Below are 26,609 nucleotides of genomic sequence, written 5' to 3'. Positions count from 1 at the left end.
TTTATTGTATACCAATTATACTGCAATAAAGATAGTTGCTCTACTCATTTTATGAGGCTAGCATAACTTTGATGTGAAAACCTTATAAAGACTGCATAAGAAAATTACAGGGATACCTGAGTGGCTCAGTCAGTTGAGTATCTGACTCTTGATTTCAGCTCAGGTCATGATCTCATGGTTCAGGAGTTGAAGCCCCATGTCAGGCTGTGTGCTGACAGAGCGGAGCCTGCTTGGGATTCTCTTGTTCTCTGTCTCTCTCTGCCCTTCCCTCCCTCTCTCTCGCTGTCTCTCTCTCTCAAAATAAATAAACAAACTTTAAAAAAAGAAAAGAAAATTACAGCACAATCCCTTTCATTCACATAGATGTAAAAATCCTAAACAAAATATTGGCAGATTAAATCCAGCAGTGTATAAAAAGGATATTGGATTCTGGCCAAGGTGGGTCTATATCAGAAATTCAAAGTTAGTTTAAAATTAGAAAATTAAAAGGGGTGCCTGCGTGTCTCAGTCTGTTAAACATCTGACTTTGGCTCAGGTCATTATCTCTCAGTTTGTGAGTTCGGGCCCCACATTGGGCTCTGTGCTGAGAGATCAGAGCCTGGAGCCTGCTTCAGATTCTGTGTCTCCCTCTCTCTCTGCCCCTCCCCTGCTCACTCTCTGTCTCTTTTTCTCTCTCTTTCAAAAATAAACATTAAAAACATTTTTTTAATTAGAAAATTAATATACTTTGCCATATTAACAGATTAAAGAAGAAAAATGGGTCTTTTCCACAGAATAAAAGCATTTGACAAAATTCATCATCCATTCATGATTTTTTTTAATTTTTTTTTTTAATTTATTTATTTTTGAGAGGGAGAGAGACAGAGCGTGAGCCAGGGAGGGGCAAAGAGAAAGGGAGACACAGAATCTGAAGCAGTCTCCAGGCTTAAGCTGTCAGCACAGAGCCCAACATGGAGCTCAAACTTATGAACTGTGAGATCATGGCCTAAGCTGAAGTCGGACAGTTAACCAACTGAGCCACCCAGGCACCCCTAAATCCTTTTTTTTTATTTTAAAATTTATTTATTTATTTTGAAAGAGAGAGAGCACGCACACATGGGAGGGAGGGATGGAGGGAGGGAGGGAGGGAGGGAGAGGGGGGTGGGGAATTCCAAGCAGGCTCCATGCTGTCAGCACAGAGCCCATTGCGGGGCTCGATCTCACAAACCGTGAGATCATGACCTGAGCCCAAAATCAAGAGTCAGACACTTAACTGACTGAGATACCCAGGCATCCCCCCCTTTTTTTTTTTTTAATTTTAGAGAGAGAGAGCGCAAGCAGGGGAGAGGGGCAGAGGGAGAGAGAAAGAATCCCAAGCTGGCTCCACCCTCAGTGCAGAGCCCAGTGCAGGACTCGACCCCACAACCCTGGGGTCAAGACCCGATCCTAAATCAAGAGTTGAAATGGAGAGTCAGATGCTCAACTGACTGAGCCAGCCAGGCACCCTCATTCATGATTTTTTAAGAAGTCATAGAAAGTGCTCGTTTTGGCAGCACATATACTAAAATTGGAATGATACAGAGAAGATTAATTAGCACGGCCCCTGCAAGGATGACATGCAAATTTATGAACCTTTACATATTAAATTAAAAAAAAAAGACATAAAAACAGATAGAAGGGAGCTTTCTTACACTGATGAAAGGAATATACAACAAACCTTAGCAGATATTAACCAAGTGGGAATAATGAAAGCCCTGTTTGCTAATGAACTTCAACTACAGCCCTCAGTGTCACTGTGGATAGCTGACTGGGCACAGAGGCCTGGACGACTACATGGGCCACTGGTCGCTGGGACCTGGATCAAGCCACTTCTAGACCCTCTTGTCCTCTTGAACAGATTGTATGAGTGATTCCTCAGACAACACCACTCCTATCCCCACAGAGCACACATGCCCAATGCAGTTCTCTAATTCTAAAAATAAAACACCTCAGGAATAATTGGATGCAGATCTGAAGAAGGTGCTATTTGAGGATGAATTTGTCTAGTCAGCCACAGACGATCGGGGAAGATGGCAAATGACTTGTCCATTTATTATTTTTGCCAGGATTGCCTCTTTCTATTAATCCTTCAATATGTACCCCAATTTGGGGTACAATTTGTACCCCAAACGTACACTTTCCAATTTTCAAGAATCAGTTTGTGAAAAGAAATAACCAGTGTTGATGCAAATCCATATTTCAGCTCTTTTTTTCTTTTCAGAAAATCCTGTAATTTACTTTTAAAAGTCTGTGTCATGAGATTGGATAAGGATGTAAGAGGTGGGGGAAAGGAAGGCTTGTGAACAGCTGGGCTGGAAGGCCTTTCTTTCTTGTGGAAAAGCTCAACTCTTATCTCTGAAGACAGAGGTGGCTGACTACAGTAATGTGAGGCATCACAAAAGCACCCTGTCCCTCGTTTCGTATCACTACGGTTGCTTATTGTGCTTAAAGTAGCAATTTCCAGAGTATATTTATGCCCTAAAGAATTGAGGGGAGGGGGGTTCTTGGTTATGTGTGAAACAAATTTGGTGAAACAGTGTTCAAATTCTCTTTACTATAGCCCGTTAAATATTTTTGTTATTTTTCTCAAAAGAAGGGTTTAGTATTTAAGCCTTCAAGGGTCTTTATGTTTCTTGGTTATACTTGAGAAATAGCTGGTTTAATATAATCCGCTGCTTCAAAGAGGACTACTGCATTCATGTGGGGTTCCTAGAAAGCTCCACCAAACTGACTTAAACCAATAAGGAACTAGTTTGCCTCATGCAGTAAGAAATCTTGGGATAGATTATCTGGGTTGGTGCTGTACCTGAGTGACGTCCAGGAATCAGGCTTCTGTATTCTTGCTCTGGCATGCATAGCACATACGACTTTCACCTCATAGTCGCAAGATGGCTGCTATGCCACCAAAGCATCATATTTATATTCCAGACAGGAAGAACGGGAAGAGCAGAATGCAAACAACTCTCCCCCAGTGAAACTTTGCCTTCCTTTCCAGTGACCTTGCCAAAGACTTCTGCTCACATCTTTATCTAGAATGGCCTAGATGAGAAGACAAGGGTGTCAGCTTTCTGGCCGTTGTATTTAAGGACATCAAAGGAAAAGAGGGTGGGAGTGAATTTTCCTTTAATCTTCATAAAAGAGTTCCCCTGACCCCCCAAGTCTCCTGTAATTCCTGGCTTTTGGTCTTGCAGGTGCTACGTATGATGGTCGGAGTAAATATCTCAGATGAGCAGCTGGGCAGCATTGCAGACAGGACCATCCAGGAGGCTGATCAGGATGGGGACAGCGCCATCTCTTTTACAGAGTTTGTTAAGGTCAGTCAGTCACCTCTTGGTTTGAAAATGTTGAAAAGCTTTAAAATTGTTGTACAGGAGGGAGGGAGAAAAACATTCAGATAAGAACTTGGGACAGTATCTCCTCTTTTGACCTGCATAACTGTAATTGGGCTTTGTTTTGTTTTGTTTTTTCCAGGTTTTGGAGAAGGTGGACGTAGAACAGAAAATGAGCATCCGATTTCTTCACTAAAGGACTGAGACCAAACTGTTCTTGCTTTTGAGTATTTAAGAACTGGAACTTGAGAGTCCTCCTCACCACCAGCCCCACCTCCACCCCATTATTCCGCCTTCTCCCAAAGTACTACTGCTGTTGCATGAGAACCCCAAATATGGTCTGTCAACACAAACCTGCCTTTGGTGTATAAACAGGGCATTACAGAATGGTACACCCGTCTATTTCTGTTCAGTATCATTCGCCAGTTATCTCCATTTCTAAATACCATCTCCCCTGGTTTGCTGCTGAATGCCACATGTCCATCCAGTCTGAGAAAATGAGAGAGGGACTCCTGCCAAGAACCAACCAGCAAAGCTCTTTCACTGGATATAGATGAAACCGTGCTGCCTTCCCTCCAGCCAGGCTTTGGCATGCTCCTTCATCTTTTTTTTATATCTTTTTTCATCCCTCGCTTTCTACTTCTCTCTCACCCAACAGATCATTCACTTTGTCTTTCAGTCTCTCTGCTTTTCTTTAAGCTTCAGTCCCTCTGTTCTACTTGGCACCCTAAGCTATGCCTGTTAAATGTATTTCTCACTTGGCAGGATAGTGCAGTGGTCTGGCAGTTTTTGTCTATCTTCATTCTTAAATGGGTCTCTGGGATGTTGCCTCTCCAGGAGGTTTTCCATAACCAACATTTCTCTCAGAAAAATGATCATCTCTGGTCCCCTGCACTCTGCTCTGTCATCAAAGGGCCGTTGGTTGGGGATGTTCTTCTTGTAAGGTAGTGGCTTTGGTGAGAGGTGTAGAGCCAAGTGTGCTAGGTGGCTTGCCCAGGTCGCTCTACCTCTGGCCTCTGATTATCAATATACACACCTACGTGGCTACTCATGTTAGTACAGTGTTGACTCTTCAGAAAATAGCCATATGCCTGCAGGTTTATTTAGTTTGGGGGCATCATCACCACCAGAATGGCTGCTCTGCCAATATGCTTGGGGCCTTTCTCATGGCTTTTTGAACAAGGAGCCTGGGCATTCTAAAAGCCTGGTATGTCCCCACTTCTGCAGCATGGTTTATGCCTCAGTGTTATGTGCCCTGGAATGTTTTTCATTTCACATTTCCAAACTGGAAGATTAGTGTAATGGAAGTGCCTAATTCATCCCAGTCCAAGAGATTTAAAGGTTATCTTCAGTGTCTTGATGTTTTGCACAAAATTCTCTCTGAATTTTACCGTTGGCAAATATTAATGCTGGAAGCCATAGTCGGCTCCTAAAAGAGGTCCAAAGCACTGAATGTATTATTATTAGCTACCTGGTTACGTTGACTTCCTAGCTCCTCTTGTAAACCACTAATATCTTGGAAACAAGGAGTCTGGCACCAGTGGCACGACCTGAAGTGGCATTATAGGCTTTTGCATGAGCCAGAGCAACTTCTCTGCCTATCCAGCTTGGTATCGACCTGTCTGAATCAGGCTGTTGTCATCCTAACATCTGTTTATGAGTCTTTATGTCTATATATCTGCCCTTGGCCGATTTTCTCTGACTCATTGATTGCTTGCTTGCTTGCTTGTTTCCTTGCTTTGGAAGGCTATCCAGGAAGGGAATTGCTTAAAAACAGAAATGCTGCAAAGGGATTGGGAAGGGTGGGAAACAGGAATGGCCAGGCTGGATGACTCAAGTATAAATGACTAAGAAATTCTTAATGAAGTATCGGTCTAACTTTGTGATCAAGTGATGTATTATAGGAAATGTATAAAAGGGAAGAATTTTCTGACACTGGTCTGTTAGAGAGGTACTTCAGAGGCTCCTTGACTTGCATATTTAAAGTTCCTAAGTTTATGGCTTTTTCCTCCTTTTGGCTGTATAGCAAACTGTTTGAATCCACAGTTGTGCCTTACTGTTCCATTAAAATTGTATTCTTCGATCCATCAATAAATACTTGTGGTTAAAACAAAATAACTTGATTTTGTCCATGAGTTTCTAAGAATTTTATAGAACTCAGTCCCCTTCTTCAAGTTTGAAATCCCAAACCGTGTTTCCTTTATTCAGGTTTACATCTGTACTATCAAATGCACGTTTGCTCTACTGCTGCCTGGACATAGGATGTGGGGACATTCACATCCTAGGGGTGTGTACTGTGTGTCTCTGGGCACAGCTTTGTTACTTCAGTCACTTTCCATTCACTCCAGGTAGGATTCCACTTCTATTCTTGACTCCCTGGCTTTTTAAATACAGAAAAGACCTCTAAAAGTAGGCTGTGTGTTTATTGCATGATATTAAGTTGTCCACCCCGTCATGCCTGTGCAGCCTCAGTGACATATTATACCCAGTTGTTGTTACACGGCTTTTCATGTCTTTTAAGACTCAGTGACTGCTTTGTCTGTAGGGTACGAATATCTCTTTTTAGATTTAATGGCATGCTACAGGACCCAAAGCAGTAATAATAGCTGGAATCAGTCATACAAATTCTAACACAATACCCTCTTGTCCTTTCCCATCCCTCTGCCTCAAAAGTTCATTCCAGTGACTTGCACGGTGTTAGTTTTGTTTCACGTTGAATCTAATGTTAGGATTCAGTGAAAGTGCAAAATAGATGAAGCGACCGTTTTGGAGAAAACTTAATGTTACTGATCATGGCCATAGGAACAGCAGTCTTGTGGCTACAGTAAAAAATAGTATGCTGACAACCAGGAAGGGCTCCTGACAAAGGAGACCATATAAAAAACTAAATAGCTCAGTAAACAGTCCTGTGTAGACTAATCCTAAATAGGTCATTAACCCCGAAGGCATTGCAGCATGAGTTTATAAAAAAGACCTCAAGTCATTAAGAAGGGTCTAAAAAGTGCTGGTTTTTATGGGTGTAAACTTCAATAAAATAGAAATTAAGTGAAACATCACTGATATTAAAAAGAAATTTTTAACATTACTTCATGCCATTCAGGCTGTACTTGAATCTATGTACTCAATGCTATGTGCCCTGGTTGAGCTCAGTGACTCCTGTCTGATTTTATACAGATGTCATCTTTTTCCTTCTCACTTTTGAAAAAGAAATGATAGTGACATCAAATGGTGACATGGGTTAGAGGCTTATATCTGCAAACAACTGTATAGATTATGGAGAGAAAGCATTATTCTCCATGATGCTGAATTTCTTGAGGGTAGGAGTTGTGGTTCTGCCAATAATGGAAGAGCAAATTTCTAGTAGTTATTAAAATATTCTCTGCAGAATGACAGCTGGGAGAAAGGTGACATGGAGACTTCCATTATTTTATGAAACACTTTTTTAATGTTTTATTTATTTTTGAGAGAGAGACCAAGAGAGACAGAGCATGAGTGGAAAAGGGACAGTGGGAGAGAGAGAGACACAAAATCCAAAGCAGGCTCCAGGCTCCGAGCTGTCAGTGCAGAGCCCGATGCAGGGCTCGAACCCATGAACCAGAAGATGATGACCTGAGCTGAAGTCAGATGCTTAGCCGACTGAGCCACCCAGGTGCCCCTTTATGAAACATTTTCTAAGAACTGACTCGGGGCGCCTGGGTGGCGCAGTCGGTTAAGCGTCCGACTTCAGCCAGGTCACGATCTCGCAGTCTGTGAGTTCGAGCCCCGCGTCAGGCTCTGGGCCGATGGCTCAGAGCCTGGAGCCTGCTTCCGATTCTGTGTCTCCCTCTCTCTCTGCCCCTCCCCCGCTCATGCTCTGTCTCTCTCTGTCTCAAAAATAAATAAACGTAAAAAAAAAAAAAACAAAAAAAGAACTGACTCAATTTCTGAATAAAACTCATTTTCAGAAGAATGCATGTGCTAAATTTTGGATGTATTTTGTGCTGCCTGCTGCCTCTTCCTGGCAGATGTAGAGACAGAATCACAAATCTGGGTAGCATACAATGTGTGTTTGCAAAAAATAACTGTATTCTGTGCACTCCTCACCTGTGCCCAGGAGTTCTAATCTATGAGATATCATAGATATTGGGGGATGGCTAGAGAACAGAAAGAGGCAGATATCAGCAAAGTTTGCAAAAGGGGAAAAGAGAAGATTTCATTAATGATCCACTCATCTGTTTGACATTATTCCCTGGGAAAATTTTATTTTACTTTTTATTATTTTTTTAAGGTTATTTATTTAGAATCTCTACATTTAATGTGGGGCTCGAACTCACAACCCTGAGATCAAGAGTTGCATGCTCTACTGACTGAGCCAGTCAGACACTGCTATTCCTTGGGAAAATATTAGAATGTGTCATTACGTGGTTTGTGAAGACATGGAAAAGAATTTGATGGTAACCAGGGTGCTGATGTGTTTGGCAAATAATTGAATATGCCAAATTATTCTCCTTCCACTTATTTCAAACAGTTGTTAAATTTATACATCAGATCAATGAGATAAGTATTTATATGTTGAAGATGGAGAATATTTGATTATATTATAGTTGTATTTGAAGATGGTAGTTGAATAATCATGCACCAAGAATCTAAAAGATCATTGTCAAAAATAAATAAATAAATAAATAAATAAATAAATAAATACCGGTGTTAAGAGAACATTTTTCTTTTTCAGGAAAGAGAAGAACAAAATTGGAGGAATCACATTTCGCAGTTTAAAAATTTACTTACTACAAAACTAGAGTAATCAAAACACTGTGGTATTGGCATAAGAATAGATTATGGAGAAATGGACTGGAATTGTGAGTCTAGAAATAAATCCTCACATATATGATCAATTGATCTTTAACAGGAATGCCAAAACAATCCAATGGGGGAGACAACAGTCTTGGTATAACTGGGGCAACTAGATATCCTCATGCAAAGAATAAAGTTGGATCCCTACCTCACACCATTAAAACAAAACAAAACAAAACCACCTCAAAATGCATCCAGTCCTAAGTGTAAGAGCTAAAACTTACAGAAGAAAATATAGGCATAAATCTTTATGACCTTGGATTAGGCAATGGTTTCTCAGATAGGACACCAAAAGTACAACAAATAAAAAGTAGATAAACTGGACATCATCAAAATTTAACGTTTTGGTGGTTCAAAGGACACCATACAGAAAGTGAAAAGAATGGGAGAAAATATTAGCAAATCATATCTCTGATAAGGGACTTGTACTTACAACATATAAATTACAACTCAGTAGTAAAAAGACAACCCAGTTGTGGAACCCTGGAGCACTGTTGGTAGGAATGTAATATGGATGCAGTTGCTATGGAAAACAGTATGGCAGTTCCATAAAAAATTAAAAATAGGATTACCATACAATCCAGAAATTCCACTTATCAGCATATGCCCAAAATAATTAAAAGCAGGATCTTAAAGAGATAATTCATATACCCATGTTCATAGTAGTACTTTTCAGAATAGCCAGAGGTGGAAACAACTTAAATGCCTCTTGACACGTCAATGGAAAAACAAAACATAGCATATACATACAATGAAATATCATTCAGCCTTAAAAGGGAAGGAAATTCTGACACATGCTATAACATTGATGAACCTTGAGGATATTATGCTAAGAAATAAGTCAGTCACAAAAGGATAAATACTGTATGATTCCAAGGCCTGGATGGGAGATTGGGGAGTGACAGCCAGGAGGTATAGAGTTTCTTTTTGGAGTAATGAAAATATTCTAAAATTGTGTTGATGAATGCACAATTTTGTGAATATTCTAAAAGCCATTGTATTGTACTGTTCAAATGGGTGGATGGTATGGTATGTGAATTATAGCTCAATATAGCTGTTTAAAATAAAAGATTTAAAATAAAAGTATTGGATTTAAGGGAAATCTGTCATGCCATGCACTTTTCTATCATCCAATCCTTTTCAGCATCCAAGGACAAAGACATAGAAGTGTGATGTTTACTAATTTTTTTAAGTAACATAAAGCTGTAAAAATGGTTAATACAAGTCCCTCCATGGAAGAATAGAGACTAAATCATCTTAAGAGTTTGTGTTCAATCAATAGTGGCTAATATTTATGTGGCATTTACTATATGCAAGGTACTGTTCTAGATTTTTTTTTTCAACGTTTATTCATTTTTGGGACAGAGAGAGACAGAGCATGAACGGGGGAGGGGCAGAGAGAGAGGGAGACACAGAATCAGAAACAGGCTCCAGGCTCTGAGCCATCAGCCCAGAGCCCGACGCGGGGCTCGAACTCGCGGACCGCGAGATCATGACCTGGAAGTCGGACGCTTAACCGACTGCGCCACCCAGGCGCCCCGTGCAAGGTACTGTTCTGTATGTGACAGATGTTAACTCTAATCCCCACAGCAACCGTAGGAGGCAAGTTATCATTATTATCACCATTTTACAGGTGAAGGGATTAAGACACAGAGAAGCTAAATGGTTTTTTCCCAAGATCAAAGTCACACAGCTAGTTAGTGGTAAAGCGTGGATTCAAGCCTAGGAACTCTGATTGCAGAGTGGATACTCTAAATCATTTTACTCTCCAGCAATCTAGACTTTTTTTTAAGGTTTAATTTTTAAGTAATCTCTACACCCAACATAGGGCTTGAACTCACAATCCCGAGAACAAGAGTCACATGCTCCTCTGACTGAGCCAGTCAGGCAACCCCAGCAATCTAGATTTTTAATAAGCATAAATATCAATTCCTATATTTAAGCCAAAAAGAGAGATGGCAAGAAAGAGAAACCTATGTATTAAGTTTTATTTATTTAATCACTACATCCCTTGTGGAGCTTAAACTCACGACCCAAGATCAAGAGTCACATGTTCTTCGAACTGAGCCAGCTAGGTGCCCCCAAGACCATCACCTTTTAAGGTCATTGACAAACTGATGTATTCCCAAGGAACAATGTGGTGAGGGGTTCGGGACAACTTACTGTCTTGGGCAATTGTAGGCACTGAGGCTTTAAGGTAGAGAAAAGAAAAGAAAGTAGCTATATCCAGGTAGTTAAGTATATATTCTTGAAAGGCTCTAATGTTATTTTTCTAGATGACAGAATTAGGTAGTCTAATGTATAATTTAAGAGCATAGACTTAGGGGGAGAAAAGAGCATGGACTTTGGAAACTGATTAGGTGGGTTCAGATCCTCGTTCTGCCCCTTAATCAGGCACATGAACTTCAGTGATTCACATATCCCTTCTGTGTCCTTTTCCTCAACTGTTAAGATGATGATGATCACAGTATCAATTTCATGGGTTGTTATGAAGAGTAAATGAGTGCCTGACACATTAAGCATTATATATAAGATTTATTAACAGTGGATGGAAGTGGTAGGTTTATAGGTTCCAACTTGTTGTAAGGAAGAGTTTCTTTTTTTTTTTTTTAATGTTTATTTATTTTTGAGAGAGAGGGGAGGGACAGAAAGAGAGGGAGACAGAGAATCCCAAGCAGGCTCCATGATGTCAGCACAGAACCCAACACAGGGCTCAAACTCATGAACTGTGAGATCATGACCTGAGCCAAAGTCAAGAGTCAGACGCTTAACCAACTGAGCCAAGCATGCAACCCTAGAATTTATTTTTTAAATTCAAATTTATTTTTTAAAGTAATCTCTACCCCCAACATGGGGCTCAAAGTCATAACCCCAAGATCAAGAATCACATGCTCCAGTGATTGAGCTAGCCCAATGCCCCAAGGAAGAATTTCTTAATAATTATAATACTATTCAAATGAGGAACAGGATACTGCCAATACTAGTGCATTCCTTAGCCCTTAGTTGCTAGAATTGCTTAAGCAAAATCTTTAATAAACATTTTTGTCAGGAATCTTGCAGAATTAGTAACTTACAACAGAGGTTTACCCAGATGATCTAGAATTCCTGCCTAATTGGTTCATAACATACTTACTACGTTCTCCATGTATATATAACAGTATTTTACAAAAGTAGTTTTTATTTTTATTTTTGTTTTTGTTGTGTGTGTGTGTGTGTTTGTTTATAGGAACACATATAGGTATATCTGCAGAATTTTTAAACATGAAGGACATGATTGTTAGGAAGAGGAAATAAATGAGAAACACTCTGTATAATCCCTGTTGACACTATTTTATGGTTTTGTATTTGGTTCTTTTCTATTTGCCAGTGCCCTAGGAAGAAAACTATCTATATTGGGGAATGATTTTCAAAATATTTTTTAGCTCGTACTGCACTGATCTATCAGAATGTACGGTTAAAGCTGAGTCCCAGAGATCCTCTGCTATGCTGGGCAGTAAACCCTTCGGTTGCTGATAGAAGGTATGTTCGGGAGAGTCCTGAATGTAAGAGGAGGCAGGCAAGGAAAACTTGGGTTTGGGACAATGGTACTCTAGAGCAAGTGTGGAAGCATTTTAATATTTTAATAACTGAGTTAAATATCAATCGACCCTGCCAATATCCTGGATTGAAGAGACTATCCGAGGGGTACCTGGGTGGCTCAGTTGGTTAAGCATCCAACTTCGGCTCAGGTCATGATCTCTCTGTCCATGAGTTTGAGTCCCACACTGGGCTCTGTGCTGACAGCTTAGAGTCTGGAACCTGCTTTGGATTGTGTCTCCCTCTCTCTCCGCCCTTCCGCTGCTCATGCTCTGTCTCTTTCTCTCTCAAAAATAAATAAACATAAAAAATAAACAAACAAATAAAGAGACTACTCTTTCCCCAATTAATTATCTTGACATCTTGGTCAAAAAGACTATAGGGGTGCCTGGGTGGCTCAGTCAATTAAGCATCCAACTTCAGCTCAGGTCATGATCTCCCAGTTCGTGGGTTCTTGCCCCACATCAGGCTCTGCGCTGACGGTAAGGAGCCTGCTTGGGATTCTCTTTTCCTCTCTCTCTCTCCCCTCCCCCACTCACACTTTCTCTCTCAAAGAAAATAAACTTTAAAAATTTGACTATAAATCAAAGGGTTTGTTTCTGGATCCTCAAATCTATTCTATGGATTCTGTAGTCCTATTCTCATGAATATTACACTGTCTCAATAACTATAGCTTTGTAGTCAGTTTTGAAACTGGTAGTATAATTCTGACTTTTTTTTTCAAAATTGTCTTAGCTATTCTGGGACTTTTATATTTCATTATACATTTCAAGATCAGCTTGTTAGTTTCTACAAAAAAAAGAGTGCTACGATTTTGTTAGGTATTGCATTGAATCTAATCAATTTGAGAACTGTTATCTTAATATTGAGTCTAACAATCCATGAACATGGAAAGTCTCTTTACTTTTTTAGATCTTAATTTCTCTCGCTGTGTTTTATATTTTTGGTGTATAAATCTTCAACATGTTATACTAAATTTTTTCCTAAGTATTTTATTCTTTTTGACGCTATTGTGAATGCGTTGTTAATTTCATTTTTTTTGTTATTAATGTAGAGAAATAACAGTTGATTTTTGTATACTGATCTTGTAGCCTGCAATCTTACTAAACATATAAGTTCCATTAGTCTTGTTTTTGTTTTTCCTCTGTGTGTGTACTCCTTATGATTTTCTACAGAGGATCACATCACCTGCAAATAAAGATAGTTTTGTTTCTTCCAATCTGGATGCCTTTTGTTTGCTTGCCTTTTTGCACTGGCCACACACACCCTCCAGTACCATGTTGAATAGAGGTGAAGGGAGCCTGTGTCCTTCCTTGCCTTGTTTCTGATCTTAAAGGGGAAGTATGAAGTCTCACCATTAGGTATGATATTAACAGTAGATTTTCCCGTAGTTGCCCTTTATAAGTTTCTGTAAAAATAGGACTCCTTGGCTCCATCCGAGGACTTTGGAAATTGTATCTCAGGGAGGTGCAGCCTTAGGAATCCATTCTTCCGGAAAGCAGCCCGTTTGACAGTCGTACTGGTGTTTGAGGACCTACACCTCCTACACGGGAGCCCTCTGCCGCACAGCCTAAGAGTAACTTCTAATCACCCTACCCGCCTCTCGGAACAATCCTTGAAGAAAATATCTGAAGAGCCCTACAGCTGAGTGTAGGAAGCAACAAAACTGTCAGTTATAACGTATGACATTCGGCAGAAGGACCCTAATCTGCTCTCGTGTACTTACCAGAGCTGTAAACAGCGGTCTGATGTTTGGACCCTTTAGGAGTAGAAACAGGTCAGACAGTCAGATAGAAACTGGAGCTATTAAATTGTCTGCCTAGGTGTGGTGTCATGCGCAGGATTAAAAGCTCCCGGCCCGAGAATGAAATTATTAGCAGTACAGTTGAACCTAACGGTGGCTTTAAAAAGTCATACGGCCTAACCAGACTACCCTTCCAAGAAGTGACACATCTTCTACGTGGAAATAATTTTACATTCCTAACAAGTGAATTACAACAACGTCTTTTCCTAATACCTCAACCCTGGGACCCAATCCGACAAAAGGAGAGATGGAAAAGAGATGGGCCGGCGTTATTGATTGACGTACATTCCGTCCAACCTACAGCGGGAAAAGAGGGCGCTTGCGCAAGTCGCTATCCAGTGAGGACTCAATGGCAGAGACGGGGGCGGGGCTTGGGAAGCAGCTGCCGCAGGGTTGGCGGTTTGGGAAGGAGTGAAGATGGCGGAGTGAGGCGCACCGCCGGGAACCGGCCTTTGGGCCGGGGGCGGAGAGGCCCCCGGACGGTCGAGTGCTTCTGCTGACTGGTGCGAGGTAAGCCGAGAAAGCCGGCGATGAGGGAACTAGCAGGAGGTGGCGCGGTCCAGTCCGATAGGGGACGGGAGCGCGCAGAGCCTGCCTGCTGCTGGCGCGGGCATCGGCCTGACACGGATTTCCTTCTGCGCCGTCTCAGGGCGGTGGTACTAGCCTTCCGGGGTGTGTCTCACCGACACTTCGACCCGCCGATGCCCTTCTCGGTTCTTTTTGGCTGCCTTTGTGTTTTCCGCTTATTCTCGTTGACTGCACCCACGCGGGTGTATATCTGCCAGCGTCTGCGTTGTCCAAAGCTTTATCTTTTAAAGAATATGTTTATTTTATTGATTTATCTATATCCCTCGCCTCACGGCTTCCTGCCCGCTGTTTTGCGTGAGTCTCCGACATCTATCGAGGCTTGTTGCGGCCTTGAATAATTAGAGTCCCTTCTCCGTTGACCTTGAGATTTGGTGTAACAAGCCCCCCCACCCCGGGATTTAATTTGTGTGTATCATTCACATTCTCTTGTTACCTATCCATTCGTTCCCACTCCCATCTCTCAAACTTTAAGATGCGAGTAAGCACCTTTGTCCTTGCATGACCTGGTAGTGGCTTAATGGCGCATTAATGTCGGCTGTCTCAAGGTCTCGGTAGAATTCACCGTTGTTTGTTTCCAAGAGCTAAAAGTCGGTGTACAATTTTTATTTATTTATCTTTTATAGAGAGAATGAGAGTTTTGGAGATATTACTAGAACGCAATTTGTGTGATGTGGTGGGGTCGCGAAGTGTAATACTCTCAGTATTCGGTTCTTGTGTCTGGGGTCTCTTTGTAATTTGGGTTTTTATAACCTCTCATTCGGTCTTTCAGTTAAATTCTTCGAAAGTCACCGAACAGGTAGGTTTCAGAATTGGTGAAGCCTGTTTAAAATTGGCACGTTGGTTCGACTGACATGTCACAATACGAATGAATGTTTCTGGTATGGTCTTTGCTGCCTCTTGATTTAGCAAAGCTGGAAATATCAGGTAAAGAAATGGCTTCTAAATAAGACCTTTCTCTTGCTTTTCTCAGGAGTCTTTGTTTTTTTGTTTTTTGTTTGTTTTTCCCTTCGATTTCATGTAGAAGAAGAAAGAAGATACATGGGGCAGAGGAAAGGAATAGAACATTATTCCTTCCTACCTTAAAACAGGGGTGTGGTCATCTATAGTAAAGCACAGGTCTTTTGTGACAAGAGGGACCATAGCATCATCAGATTCTCAGTGGGAACTGTGTTCCTTGAAAACTTGAGAACCACTGATCCAAGAGTTTTGAAATTAGTTAAAATTATAAAATCTGTATAAAATGAGGGCCAGTGCAGATAGAGAGTAACTATTTTCTGTTCCTTTTGAGTAGTTTTTGATAGTGATGTTTTTTAAAATACCTTGGTTCATTGGAATAGTTTTGCCCCCAGAGGCATATAGCACAAGTGAGGGCTGTATCCTTTCTGTAATGCTCTTTTTTATTTTTCCTTATCACAGGAAGAACATTTTCTTTGGCTTCCAGGTGCTTTTATATTCCTCTCGAGAAGAAAATAAAATTCTGAACTCAGGATTTGGCAAGTGAGTAATAGTGGCTAATGCTTTCAGATACTGTTTAAGCAGCTCAAAACATAGCTAGATAGAAGTGGAACAATAAGCTTCAACAGAAAATGAGCATCACAAGTGATTAGAAATTATATACATTTAAGTTAAATCTTATATTCTCAACAAAATCAGTGTACTAAGTATAAAAAAAGAAAAAAATGATCATTTGCCCAAACTAGTAATTTTTATTGGATAAAGGAAAAAAGGTACAGACTTAATTAGATTGAAGATCAACTGATAAAATATAAATGTTATTAGGCAGATTTTAGAATATATTATTTTTTTTTAAGTTTATTTATTTATTTTGAGAGAGAGAGTGGGACAGGGGCAGAGAGAGGAAGAGAAGGAATCCCAAGCAGGTTCTGCACTGTCAGTGCACAGCCCATTGAGGGGCTCCAACTCATGAACTGTAAGATCATGACCTGAGCCAAAGTTGGAGGCTTAACTGACTAAGCCACCCAGGTGTTCCTCGAATATATTTACTTAAGTTTTAATTATAGATAAATATTGGTATTCTTATCTTTAATTTCTAAAGCTTTTCAGTACACCTTTATTTTTTATTTATTTTTCTTGTCTTTTTAATTTTTTTAAGTTTATTCATTTCAAGAGAGATGAGAGAGCAAGTGGGGGTATTGGGGTCAGGAAGAGAGGGAGGGAGAGAATCCCAAGTAGGCTCCTTGTTGTCAGCTCAGAGCCCTACATGGGGATTGATCCCAAGAACCATGAGCTCATGACTGAGCTGAAATCTAGAGTCAGACACTTAACCAACTGAGCTACCCAGGCACCCCAGGGTCATACTTCCTTTGAAGGTACTAGGGAAGGATGTGTTTCTTCTAATTTTTGGTGGTTCCTTGGCTTGTGGCAGCATAACTCCAGTCTTCACGTGGCATTTTGCCTGTGAGTGTGTCTGTGTTCTAAGTTCTCTCTTTTATGAGGATACCAGTCATGTTAGATTAGGAGCCCACTCTGTTCCAGTATGACCTCATTTTATTTTATTTTTATTTTTTAAATGTTTATTTTTGAAAGAGTGAGAGAGTGTGAGTGGGGGAGGGGCAGAGAGAGAGGGAGACACAGAATCTGAAGCAGGCTCCAGCCTCTGAGCTGTCAGCACATATCTGAACACAGGTCTCGAACTCTGGAACTGCGAGATCATGACCTGTGCCAAACTCAGACACTTAACTGACCGAGCCACTAGGGTGCCCCAGTATGACTTCATTTTAATGTTTGTTTATTTTTTGAGAGAGAGAGTGCATGTGCATGTGGAGCAAGGAGAGACAGAGAGAGAGAATCCTAAGCAGGCGCCAAGCTCAGTGCAGAGCCCAACGCAGAGCTTGATCTGAGGACTCTGAGATCATGACCTGAGCTGATCAAGAGTTGGATGCTCAACTAACTGAGCCACCTAGCTGCCCCTGATACGACCTCATTTTAACTAATTATATCTGCAGTGATTCTGTTTCTAAATAAGGTCACATTTTGAGGGACTGGGCATTAGGATTCCAATTTATGAATTTGGGGAGAACACATTTCAACTCAGAACATCTACTTAGTGCTATACCTTGATTGTATTACATGGGAATCATTCAATGTACAGCTGCTTTAAGGATTAAAATATATACTGCTTATAAAAGGTACTTAAGAGTAGTCAAAATCATAGAGACAGAAAGTAGGGTGTTGGTTGCCAGGGACTTCAGAAAGGGAAATTGGAAGTTCTTAATTTAATGGGGACAGAGTTTCAGTTTTGCAAATGAAAAAAGTTAAAACGGTTGGGGTGGTGATGCTTGCACAACAATATGAATGTACTTAATACCACTGAACTGAACACTTAAAAAGGGTTAAGATGATAAATTTTATGTTATGTGTATTTTACCACCAAAAGAAGTTGAAAAAAGGTAAGTAAAAATTCCACTACTGGGGCTCCTGGGTGGCTCAGTCAGTTAAGCATCCTACTTCAGCTCAGGTCATAATCTCATGGCATGTGATTTCAAGCCCCACATCAGGCTCCGTGCTGACAGCTCAGAGCTTGGAGCCTGCTAAGGATTCTGTGTCTCCTCTCTCTGCCCCTCTCCCACTTGCACTCTCTCTCTCTCTCAAAAGTAAACATTAAAAAAAAACACAAAACTTAACTGGAACAATAAGGATATGCATTGTATTTTTTAAATGTGTTCTGAATTTACATAGCGAAGTAAGAAAGGAGTGTTAAACTCCCATAATACATTACTCTTCCTGTCCTTAGAGGAAGTAAAGTGGATTAGTTATTTATTGATGCATAACACATTACCTAAAACTCAATGGATAAAAACAACAGGAAACATGTATCATCTCTCACAGTTTATGTGGGTCAGGACTTACAGAGCAGTTTAGCTGGGGTTTTCTGGCTTGGGTTCTTTTCTAATGTTGCAGTCAAGATATTGGTTGGGGTGACAGTTATCTGATTCCATGGTGGCTCATTCACATGGCTGATAAATTCATACTGGTGGTAGAAAGCCTCTATTCCTGCCAGTGTCAGCCTCTCTAAGGATGCTTAAATGTCCATGGCATCTGGCTTCTCCCAGAATAAGCAGTCCAAGAGAACAATGTAAAAGTCATAGCCCCCTCCATGACCTTGTCTCAGAAGTCCCTCACTGTCACTTCCTTCTCATTCAGTTGGTCACTATTTTGACACCCAACTACTATACCACAATAGAAACCAAGAGTCAGGCACTTAACCGACTGAGTCACCCAGGCGCCCCCATACATTTTTATTAGAAGGTATTGCTGAAGCAATTTTTTTTTAATTTTCTTTATTTTGAGAGAAAGAGCATGAGTAGTAGAGGGTCAGAGCGGGGGTGGGAGAGAGAGAATCCCAAGCAGGCTCTGCACTAACAGCACAGCCCACCATGGGACTTGAACCCACTAGTTGTGAGATCACAACCTGAGCTGAAATCGACTCTGTCACTTAACTAACTGAGCCATCCAGGTGCCCCTAAAGGAATTTATTTATAAGACACTCTATATATGTTCCCTATTAAGAAAAGGTGGGCTTTTTTTTTCTTTTTTTCTTTCTATAATTTATTTATTTTATAATTTACATCCAAGTTAGTTAGCACATGGTGCAACAATGATTTCAGGAGTAGATTCCTTAATGCCCCTTCCCGGTTTAGCCCATCTCCCCTCCCACAACCTCTCCAGTGACCCTCTGTTCTCTATATTTGCGTCTCTTATGTTTTGTTCCCCACCCTGTTGTTATATTATTTTTGCTTCCCTTCCCTTATGTTTATCTGTTTTGTATTTTAAAGTCCTCATATGAGTGAAGTCATATGATGTTTGTCTCTCTCTGACTAATTTCACTTAGCATAATACCCTCTAGTTCCATCCACATAGTTGCAAATGGCAAGATTTCATTCTTTTTGTTTGCCGAATAATACTTCATTGTATATATATATATCGCATCTCCTTTATCCATTCATCCATCAATGGACATTTGGGGTCTTTTCATACTTTGGCTATTGTTGATAGTGCTGCTATAAACATTGGGGTGCGTGTGTCCCTTCGAAACAGCATACCTGTATCCCTTGGATAAATACCTAGTAGTGCAGTTGCTGGTTCGTAGGGCAGTTCTCTTTTTAATTTTTTGAGGAACTTCTATACTGTTTTCCAGAGTGGCCGCACCAGTTTGCATTCCCAGAAAAGGTGCTCTTTTTAAAGGCTTCTTTGGTGTTTGGTTTGCGTAGAATTCTTTTAGCATATTTACTCCTGGAAAGAACTAGCTTGTATCTTCTTTCTTCGTCAACATTACTACCAGTTATCTTGTCATTATAATTGAACTACAGAACAGTCTAATGACTGATGCAAAATTTGAATTAGCCTGAGTAAGCTTATATAATGAAACAGCTCTGTTGCCTGTGGTGTTCTAAAGGCCCTTTGTGGTTCTTCTGTATTTTTTACTCTTACTTCTACTTTTGCATCAATGCAAATTCTGTAATTCTCTTTCTCCTGATTTGATTCTGAATTAATTTATGTTTGCCTTTATTTTAATTCCAGTATAATTAATATCCAGTGTTATATTGGATGTACAATATAATAATTGGATCAGATGTACAATATAGTGACTCAGCAATTTCTTGCATCATCCAGTGATCATCATGGCACGTGCACTTCTTAATCCCCATCACCTATTTCACACATCCCACTACCCATCTCCCTTCTGGTAACCATCAGTTTGTTCTTTATAGTTAAGAGTCTTTGTTGGTTTGTCTCTTTTTTTCCTTTGCTAATTCGTTTTGTTTCTTAAATTCCACATAGGAATGAAATCACAACGTATTTGTCTTGCTTTGATTTATTTTGCTTAGCATTATATTCTCTAGCTCCATCCATATTGTTGCTAATGGCAAGATTTCATTCTTTTTGGCTTATTCAGCTTTTTGGCTTTCATTAAGCTTATAGCTGAGTAATATTGCATTGTATATATACACTATATCTTCTTTACCCATTCATCTGTTGATGGACACTTCAGCTGCTTCCATAATTTGGCTATTGTAAATAATGCTGCTATAAACATAGCAGTGCCTGTATCCCTTTGAATTAGTGTGTTTGTACTTTTTGGGTGGATACTGAGTAGTGCATTTACTGGATCATAGGTAGTTCCATTTGTAACTTTTTGAGGAACTTCCATACTGTTTTCCACATTGGCTGCACCAGTTTGCAGTCCCACCAGTAGTGCAAGAGGATTCCTTTTTCTCCACATCCTCGCCAACACTTGTTGTTTCTTGTGTTTTTGATTTTAGCCATTTTGACAGGTGTGAGGTGATACCTCATTGTAGATTTTTTTTTTTTAATGTAGGCTCCATGCCTAATGTGGGGCTTGAACTCATGACCCTGAGATCAAGAGTTGGATGTTCTACTGACTGAGCAACACAGAGGTGCCCCACATTGTAGTTTGATTTGCATTTCCCTGATGATGACTAATGTTGAGCATCTTTTCATGTGTCATGACTTCTTTGGAGAAATGTTTAGTCATGTCTTCTGCCCATTTTTTAATTGGATTATTTGTTTCTTTGGTATTTTGAGTTGTATCAATTCTTTATATATTTTGGCACTCTTTATCAGATATGTCATTTGCAAAAAATTTTTTTCATTGAGTAGTTTACCTTTTTGTTTTGTTTATTATTTCTTTTGCTCTGCAGAAGCTTTTAATTTGGGTATAGTCCCAGTAGTTTATTTTTGCTTTTATTTCCCTTGCTGTAGGAGACATATGTAGGAAAATGTTGCTGTGGTTGATGTCAGTGAAATTTTTAACCTCTTCAAGGATTTTTATGGTTTCAAGTCTCACATGTAGGTCTTCAATCCATTTTGAATTTATTTTTATGTATGGTGTAATAAAGTGGTCCAGAGGCATGTGGGTGGCTTAGATGGTTAAGTGTCTGACTTTGGCCCAGGCCATGATCTCATGGTTCATGAGTTCGAGCCCTACATCAGCCTCTGCCCAGGGATTCATTCTCATTCTCTCTCACCCTCTCTCCCTCTCCCTCTCCCTCTCTCCCTGTTTCTCTGCCCCTCCCCAACTTGTGCATGTTCGTGCTCCTGTGTGTGTGTGTGTGTGTGTGTGTGTGTGTACATGTATATATATATAAGAGAAAGGGGTCCAGTTTCATTCTTTTGTATGTAGCTGTCCAGTTTTCCCAACATTATTTATTGAAAAGACTTTTTTCCATTGGATATTCTTTGTTGAAGACTAGTTGACCATATCATTGTGGGTTTATTTCTGAGTTTTCTTTTCTCTTCCATTGATCTATTTGTCTGTTTTTGTGCCACTACCATGCCGTTTTGATTACTACAGCTTTGTAATAAAACTTGAAGTCTAGAATTGTAATGCCTCGAACTTCGCTTTTATTTTTCTTCTTCTTCCCTTCTTCTTCTTCTTCTTCTTCTTCTTCTTCTTCTTCTTCAAGTTTATTTATTTATTTTGAAAGAGAAACAGATCACAAGCAGGGGAGGGACAGAGAGAGAGGGACAGAGAATCCCAAGTAGGCTGCACTGTCAGCATAGAAGCTAACACAGGGCTCGGTCTCATGAACCGTGAAAGCAAGAGTCAGACACTCAACCGACTGGGCCACCTAGGCGCCCCTGCTTTTCTTTTTCAAGAATGATTTGACTATTCAGGGTCCTTTATGTTCTGTATATATTTTAAGATTGTTGTAGTTCTGTGAAAAATGCTGTCGGTATTTTGATAGGGATTGCATTAAATCTGTAGATTGCTTTGGGTAGTATAGACATTGTAACGATATTTGTTCTTCAAGGGGTGCCTGGGTGGTTCAGTCAGTTGTCTGACTTCGGCTCATGTCACCTCATGTCACGATCTCACAGGTTTGTGGGTTTGGGCCCTGCATTGGGCTCTGTGCTGACAGCTCAGAGCTTGGAACCTGCTTCACATTCTGTGTCTCCCTCTTTCTCTGCCCCACCCCCACTGGAGCTCTGTCTCTCTCTCAAAAATAAAAGCATTAAAAAAAAAATTTTTTTTTAACTATTTGTTCTTCCAGTCCATGAGCATGGGATGTCTTTTCATTTCTTTGTGTCTTCTTCAGTTTCTTTCATCACTGTTCTGTGGTTTTCAGAGTATAGGTCTTTTACCTCTTTGGTTAAGTTTATTCCTAGGTACTTGATTATTTTTGATGCAATTGTGAATGGGATTGTTTTCTTAATTACTTTCTGCTGCTTCATTATTACTAAATATTATATATATTATTACTATATATTATTAGTATATAGAAAGGCAACAGATTTTGTATTCTCAGATTTTGTATCTTGAGACTTTACTGAATTCATACATCATAACGTTCTAGTAATTCTTTGGTGGAGTCTTTAGGGTTCCCCCCCCCCCAGAAAAGTAGTTTTGCGTTTATTATTTTTTTTAATGTTTATTTTATTTTTGAGAGAATAAGCAGGGGGAGGGGGAGGGGTGGGAGACAGAAGATCTGAAGTGGGCACTGCGCCCACAGCAGAGAGCCTGATGTGGGTCTCGAACTCAGAAACCTTGAGATCATGACCTGAGCTGAAGTCTGCTCAACCAACTGAGCCACCCTGGTGCTCACTATTTGGTTCATCTACAAATAGTGAAAATTAATTTATTTTAGAGAATTTTTTTTTAATGTTTATGTACTTTTGAGAGAGCGAGAGAGCATGTGTATGTGAGCAGGGGGACAGGCAGAGAACAAGGGAGACAGAGGATTCCAAGTGGGCTCTGAACTGACAGCAGAGAGCCTGATGCAGGGCTCGAACTCAGGAACCATGAGATCATGACCTGAGTCAAAGTCTGACACTTAACCGACTCAGCCACCCAGGAACCCCATGTGAAAGTTAGTTTAAATTTTCCTTTTGTGATTTTTGATTTAAGACTTTGTCTTGTCTTCAACCTGGGTTACTCAAATTCAGTTTAGAGTTGAGGTATTTTTTTTATGTGACATAGTAAAAATGGAGGCCCAGGAAGACGAGTTAGCCAGTTGCTTATTGGCCATTTTTGTAAGTTAATTTATTTCAGCTTTTCATAAGCATTTGTTACATGTTTTTTATTGTAAAATAATACATAAGATAAATCATTGTAACCACTTTTAAATGTAGAATTGTGTGGCATTAAGTGTATTTATAATAAACATTTTTTTAAAAATGTATATTTATATTGTGTAACCACTACCACTCTTTCCAGAATTTATTAATCATCCCAAGCAGAAATTAATTAACTCCCTTCCCCACTTCCCCCAGTCCCTAGTTACCTCTTCTACTTTGTTTTAGGTACCTCATGTACATGGAATTACATTAATATTGTCCTTGTTTGTTTGATTTACTTTTACACATATTCGCAGTTTAAAAAGTGTTATATTTAGCAATGAACTGATGATATTTTTACATACTTCTATTTGGTGACCATGGTATAGTACACATTGTTTTACTTGTGGTTATATTTTACAAAAACATTTTTTTAAGTATTATTATTATTATTGTTATTAATTTTTTTTGGTTCAGTTTCTGCAGCTGCTACTACTAAATAAAAAACCATTTTTATTAATTTCTTATGTACCTTTCCAGAGTTTCTTTCCACATATAAAATCAAATACAAAAAAAAAATAGTAATAAAATAAAATACAAAGACATTTCCCACTTCTTGCCTTTTATCCAAAAAGGAGAATATGACAAACTTTGATCCATATTTTTCTTTTTGCTTCTCTTACCAAATTTTCATAGTAATACACAGAGAGCTTTTTTTTTTATTCTTTTTGACTGCTGTATAGTATCCAACTGCTTACAAGTACCATAATTAATGTAGCCAGTTCTGACTAGAAGGTCATCCGGGATGTTACTGTTATTTATAATTACAAACAGTGCAATTCTGATCTACCTTATGCATGTTTTTCTACACATTACAGAAAATGTTTTTAATAGGTTGTCCCAGCCTAAGATAGTTCTTGTTTCATCGCATTCTTGGCAACACTGTGTATTAAGTAATTTTTCTTTTTTTTTTAATCACAAAACCTCATTTATTACAGTGTTAGTTTTGTTGCTCTCTAGTAACAGTACCATGAAAGTATTCTCAAACTTGATACAAGTTGATTTTATCTAATAAGTTGCATTTCTTTTCTCTTTTTTTTTTAATTAAAAAAATTTTTTTTTAATGTTTATTTATTTTTGAGAGAGAGAGTGAGACAAAGCATGAGCTGGGGAGGGCCAGAGAGAGGGAGACACAGAATCCAAAGCAGGATCCAGGCTCTGAGATGTCAGCACAGAGCCCGACGCGGGGCCTGAGCCATGAACCATGAGAACGTGACCTGAGCCGAAGTCAAGCGCCTAACCAACTGAGCCACCCAGGCGCCCTGTCTTTTTTCTTTTTTTTTTTTAATTTAATTTATTGTCAAATTGGCTAACATATAAAGTATGTAAAGTATGCTCTTGGTTTTTGGGGTAGATTCCTGTGATTCATTGCTTACATACAAAACTCAGTGCTCATCCCAACAAGTGCCCTCTTCAATGCCCATTACCCATTTCCCCCTCTCCCACCCACCCCGCATCAACCCTCAGTTTCTTCTCTGTACTTTTTCTAAAATTTTTTTTTTTTACATTTGTTTATTTTTGATAAAGACAGAGTACAAGTGGGGGAGGGGCAGAGAGAGAAGGAGACACAGAATCCAAAGCAGGCTCCAAGCTGTCAGCACAGAGCCTGACGCAGGGCTCAAACTCACAGGTGCCCCTCTTCTTTGTATTTAAGAGTTTAAGTTTGGGGCGTCTGGGTGGCTCAGTCCGTTGAGCGACCGACTTCGGCTCAGGTCATGATCTCACCGTCTGTGAGTTCGAGCCCCGCATCGGGCTCTCTGCTGACAGCTCAGAGCCTGGAGCCTGCTTCGGATTCTGTCTCCCTCTCTATCTGTCCCTCTACCACTCATGCTCTGTCTCAGAAATAAATAAACACTAAAAAATTTTTTTTTAAAAAAAGAATTTACGTTTTATTTACTTAAGTAATCTCTACAGGCAACGTGGTGCTAGAACTCACGACTCTGAGATCAAGAGTCACATGCTCCACAGACTGAGCCATCCAGGCGCCTCTATTTTACAAAATTTTTATTGTTCACTGTTAGTCTTAAGTTGTTGAAGATAATTCAAAGTAAAGATTATACAGGGGTGCCTGGGTGGCTCAGTCAGTTAAGCGTCCGACTTTGGCTCAGCTCATGATCTATTGGTTCATAGGTTCATACCATGTCGGGCTCTGTGCTGACAGCTCAGAGCCTGGAGCCTGCTTTGGATTCTGTGTCTCCCTTTCTCTCTGCCCCTCCCTCACTTGTACTCTGTCTCTGTCTCTCAAAAATAAATAAACGTTAAAAAAAATTTTCTTTCAAAGTAAGATGATACAGCTTTGAGTACAAGTAGTTCTATCAAATTGGGAGTACAGCTGCTTTTATTACTTTATTATTTTTTTAAGGTTTATTTGCTTTTAAACACACATGTTCTGTGTAGAATCAGGGCTATAAAAACTTGAGGCACCTTACTCCATTTGCATAATAGGAAATGGATATGTGTGTGTCTTGTTTTATAATACAAGTTTTTATATAAATGTAATTTTTTTCTGTTGTGCTTATATATTTTTTCTGACTAATGCTTCTGCTTTTCTGATGACAATACTGAATTCAATGTTATGGTTGGACATTTTCTTTTAGACAGTGTGTAATCTAAAATATATTTTCTATGTGTTTTTAAATATTTTTAAAAGTAAGCTCATGCAGAAGTACCTGTCTTAACCTCCCTGTTTTTAATTTATTTTGTATTTCCAGGTATTCTGTGTTTCTCCTGGAGTAGGTAGTCCTTCTTCTTTTACCCAGCCACTTTCCCTATTCTTGAAATGTGGATATCTCTTCTCTACATGTTTTACCTCCATGATTTGGATTGGAAAAAGCTGCTTTTCTTTTGGTTCCACTTCTCAGATTCAACATAGAGAAGCTCCTAGGATGCAGTCGTCTTGCTGAGCACTCCAGGAAGAAAGAAGCAACTGACATGCATGTTCTGCTTTTGCTTAATTATAAAGAAATTATTTTGGAAGCTGGGGCTGATGTTCAATTTCAAACAGGTGCTTAGATGTTGGCATTTTTTAAATTCTTTACCTTTTGTTCCAAACAAGAAGACTAAATAAATAGCAAGTATGGATGACATAAGGGTTTTTTTTTTAATGTCTTCCAGTTTCAGCCACTGTCATAAGCACAGTTGAATCTGCAAGAGTAAATTCCAAATATGTGTTCTAATATGAAATGAAAGAGATGCTTAAAAATTAACATATTAAATATCTAAATTCATCCTGTGAAGTACATTTGCTGGAAAAGAACAAAGGTCTAATTTTGCAATAAAACCTTTGATGTAATAAAGAAGCATAAAGACAAGATACTGCAGGGTTAACAGAGTCTCTGTAAACTACACATTTTCACATGTGT

General features: G+C 39.5%; 2 protein-coding genes and 1 non-coding gene across 3 annotated transcripts in view; all 3 read left to right on the top strand.

Annotated features, from left to right (window-relative positions):
• The window catches only part of CHP1 (calcineurin like EF-hand protein 1), a 45,578-nt gene extending 40,116 nt beyond the window's left edge, over positions 1-5,462 (top strand). Inside the window, exons 6-7 of the mRNA XM_047075297.1 lie at positions 3,210-3,332; positions 3,490-5,462. Of these exons, the coding sequence (XP_046931253.1) occupies positions 3,210-3,332; positions 3,490-3,543 (177 nt within the window). The 3' untranslated portion in view covers positions 3,544-5,462. The remainder of the gene's footprint in view (positions 1-3,209; positions 3,333-3,489) is intronic.
• On the top strand, positions 1,517-1,625 carry LOC124508985 (U6 spliceosomal RNA). Its single transcript, XR_006961352.1, has one exon. It is a non-coding gene; the product is annotated as a U6 spliceosomal RNA (small nuclear RNA).
• Positions 5,463-13,960: 8,498 nt separating the features above from the next.
• Positions 13,961-26,609, top strand: part of NUSAP1 (nucleolar and spindle associated protein 1) — a 76,590-nt gene continuing 63,941 nt past the window's right edge. The window contains exons 1-2 of the mRNA XM_047075292.1: positions 13,961-14,070; positions 15,565-15,645. The gene's annotated coding sequence lies outside the window, so the exon portion shown is untranslated. The remainder of the gene's footprint in view (positions 14,071-15,564; positions 15,646-26,609) is intronic.

Source organism: Lynx rufus, unplaced genomic scaffold (genome assembly GCF_022079265.1).
Source record: "Lynx rufus isolate CCGP_SWC_20201006 ecotype Redwood Valley unplaced genomic scaffold, mLynRuf1.p SCAF_13, whole genome shotgun sequence".
Classification (NCBI taxonomy): domain Eukaryota; kingdom Metazoa; phylum Chordata; class Mammalia; order Carnivora; family Felidae; genus Lynx; species Lynx rufus.
The sequence above is the reverse complement of the archived record's forward strand: the minus strand, read 5'-3'. Positions and strand labels throughout refer to the sequence as shown.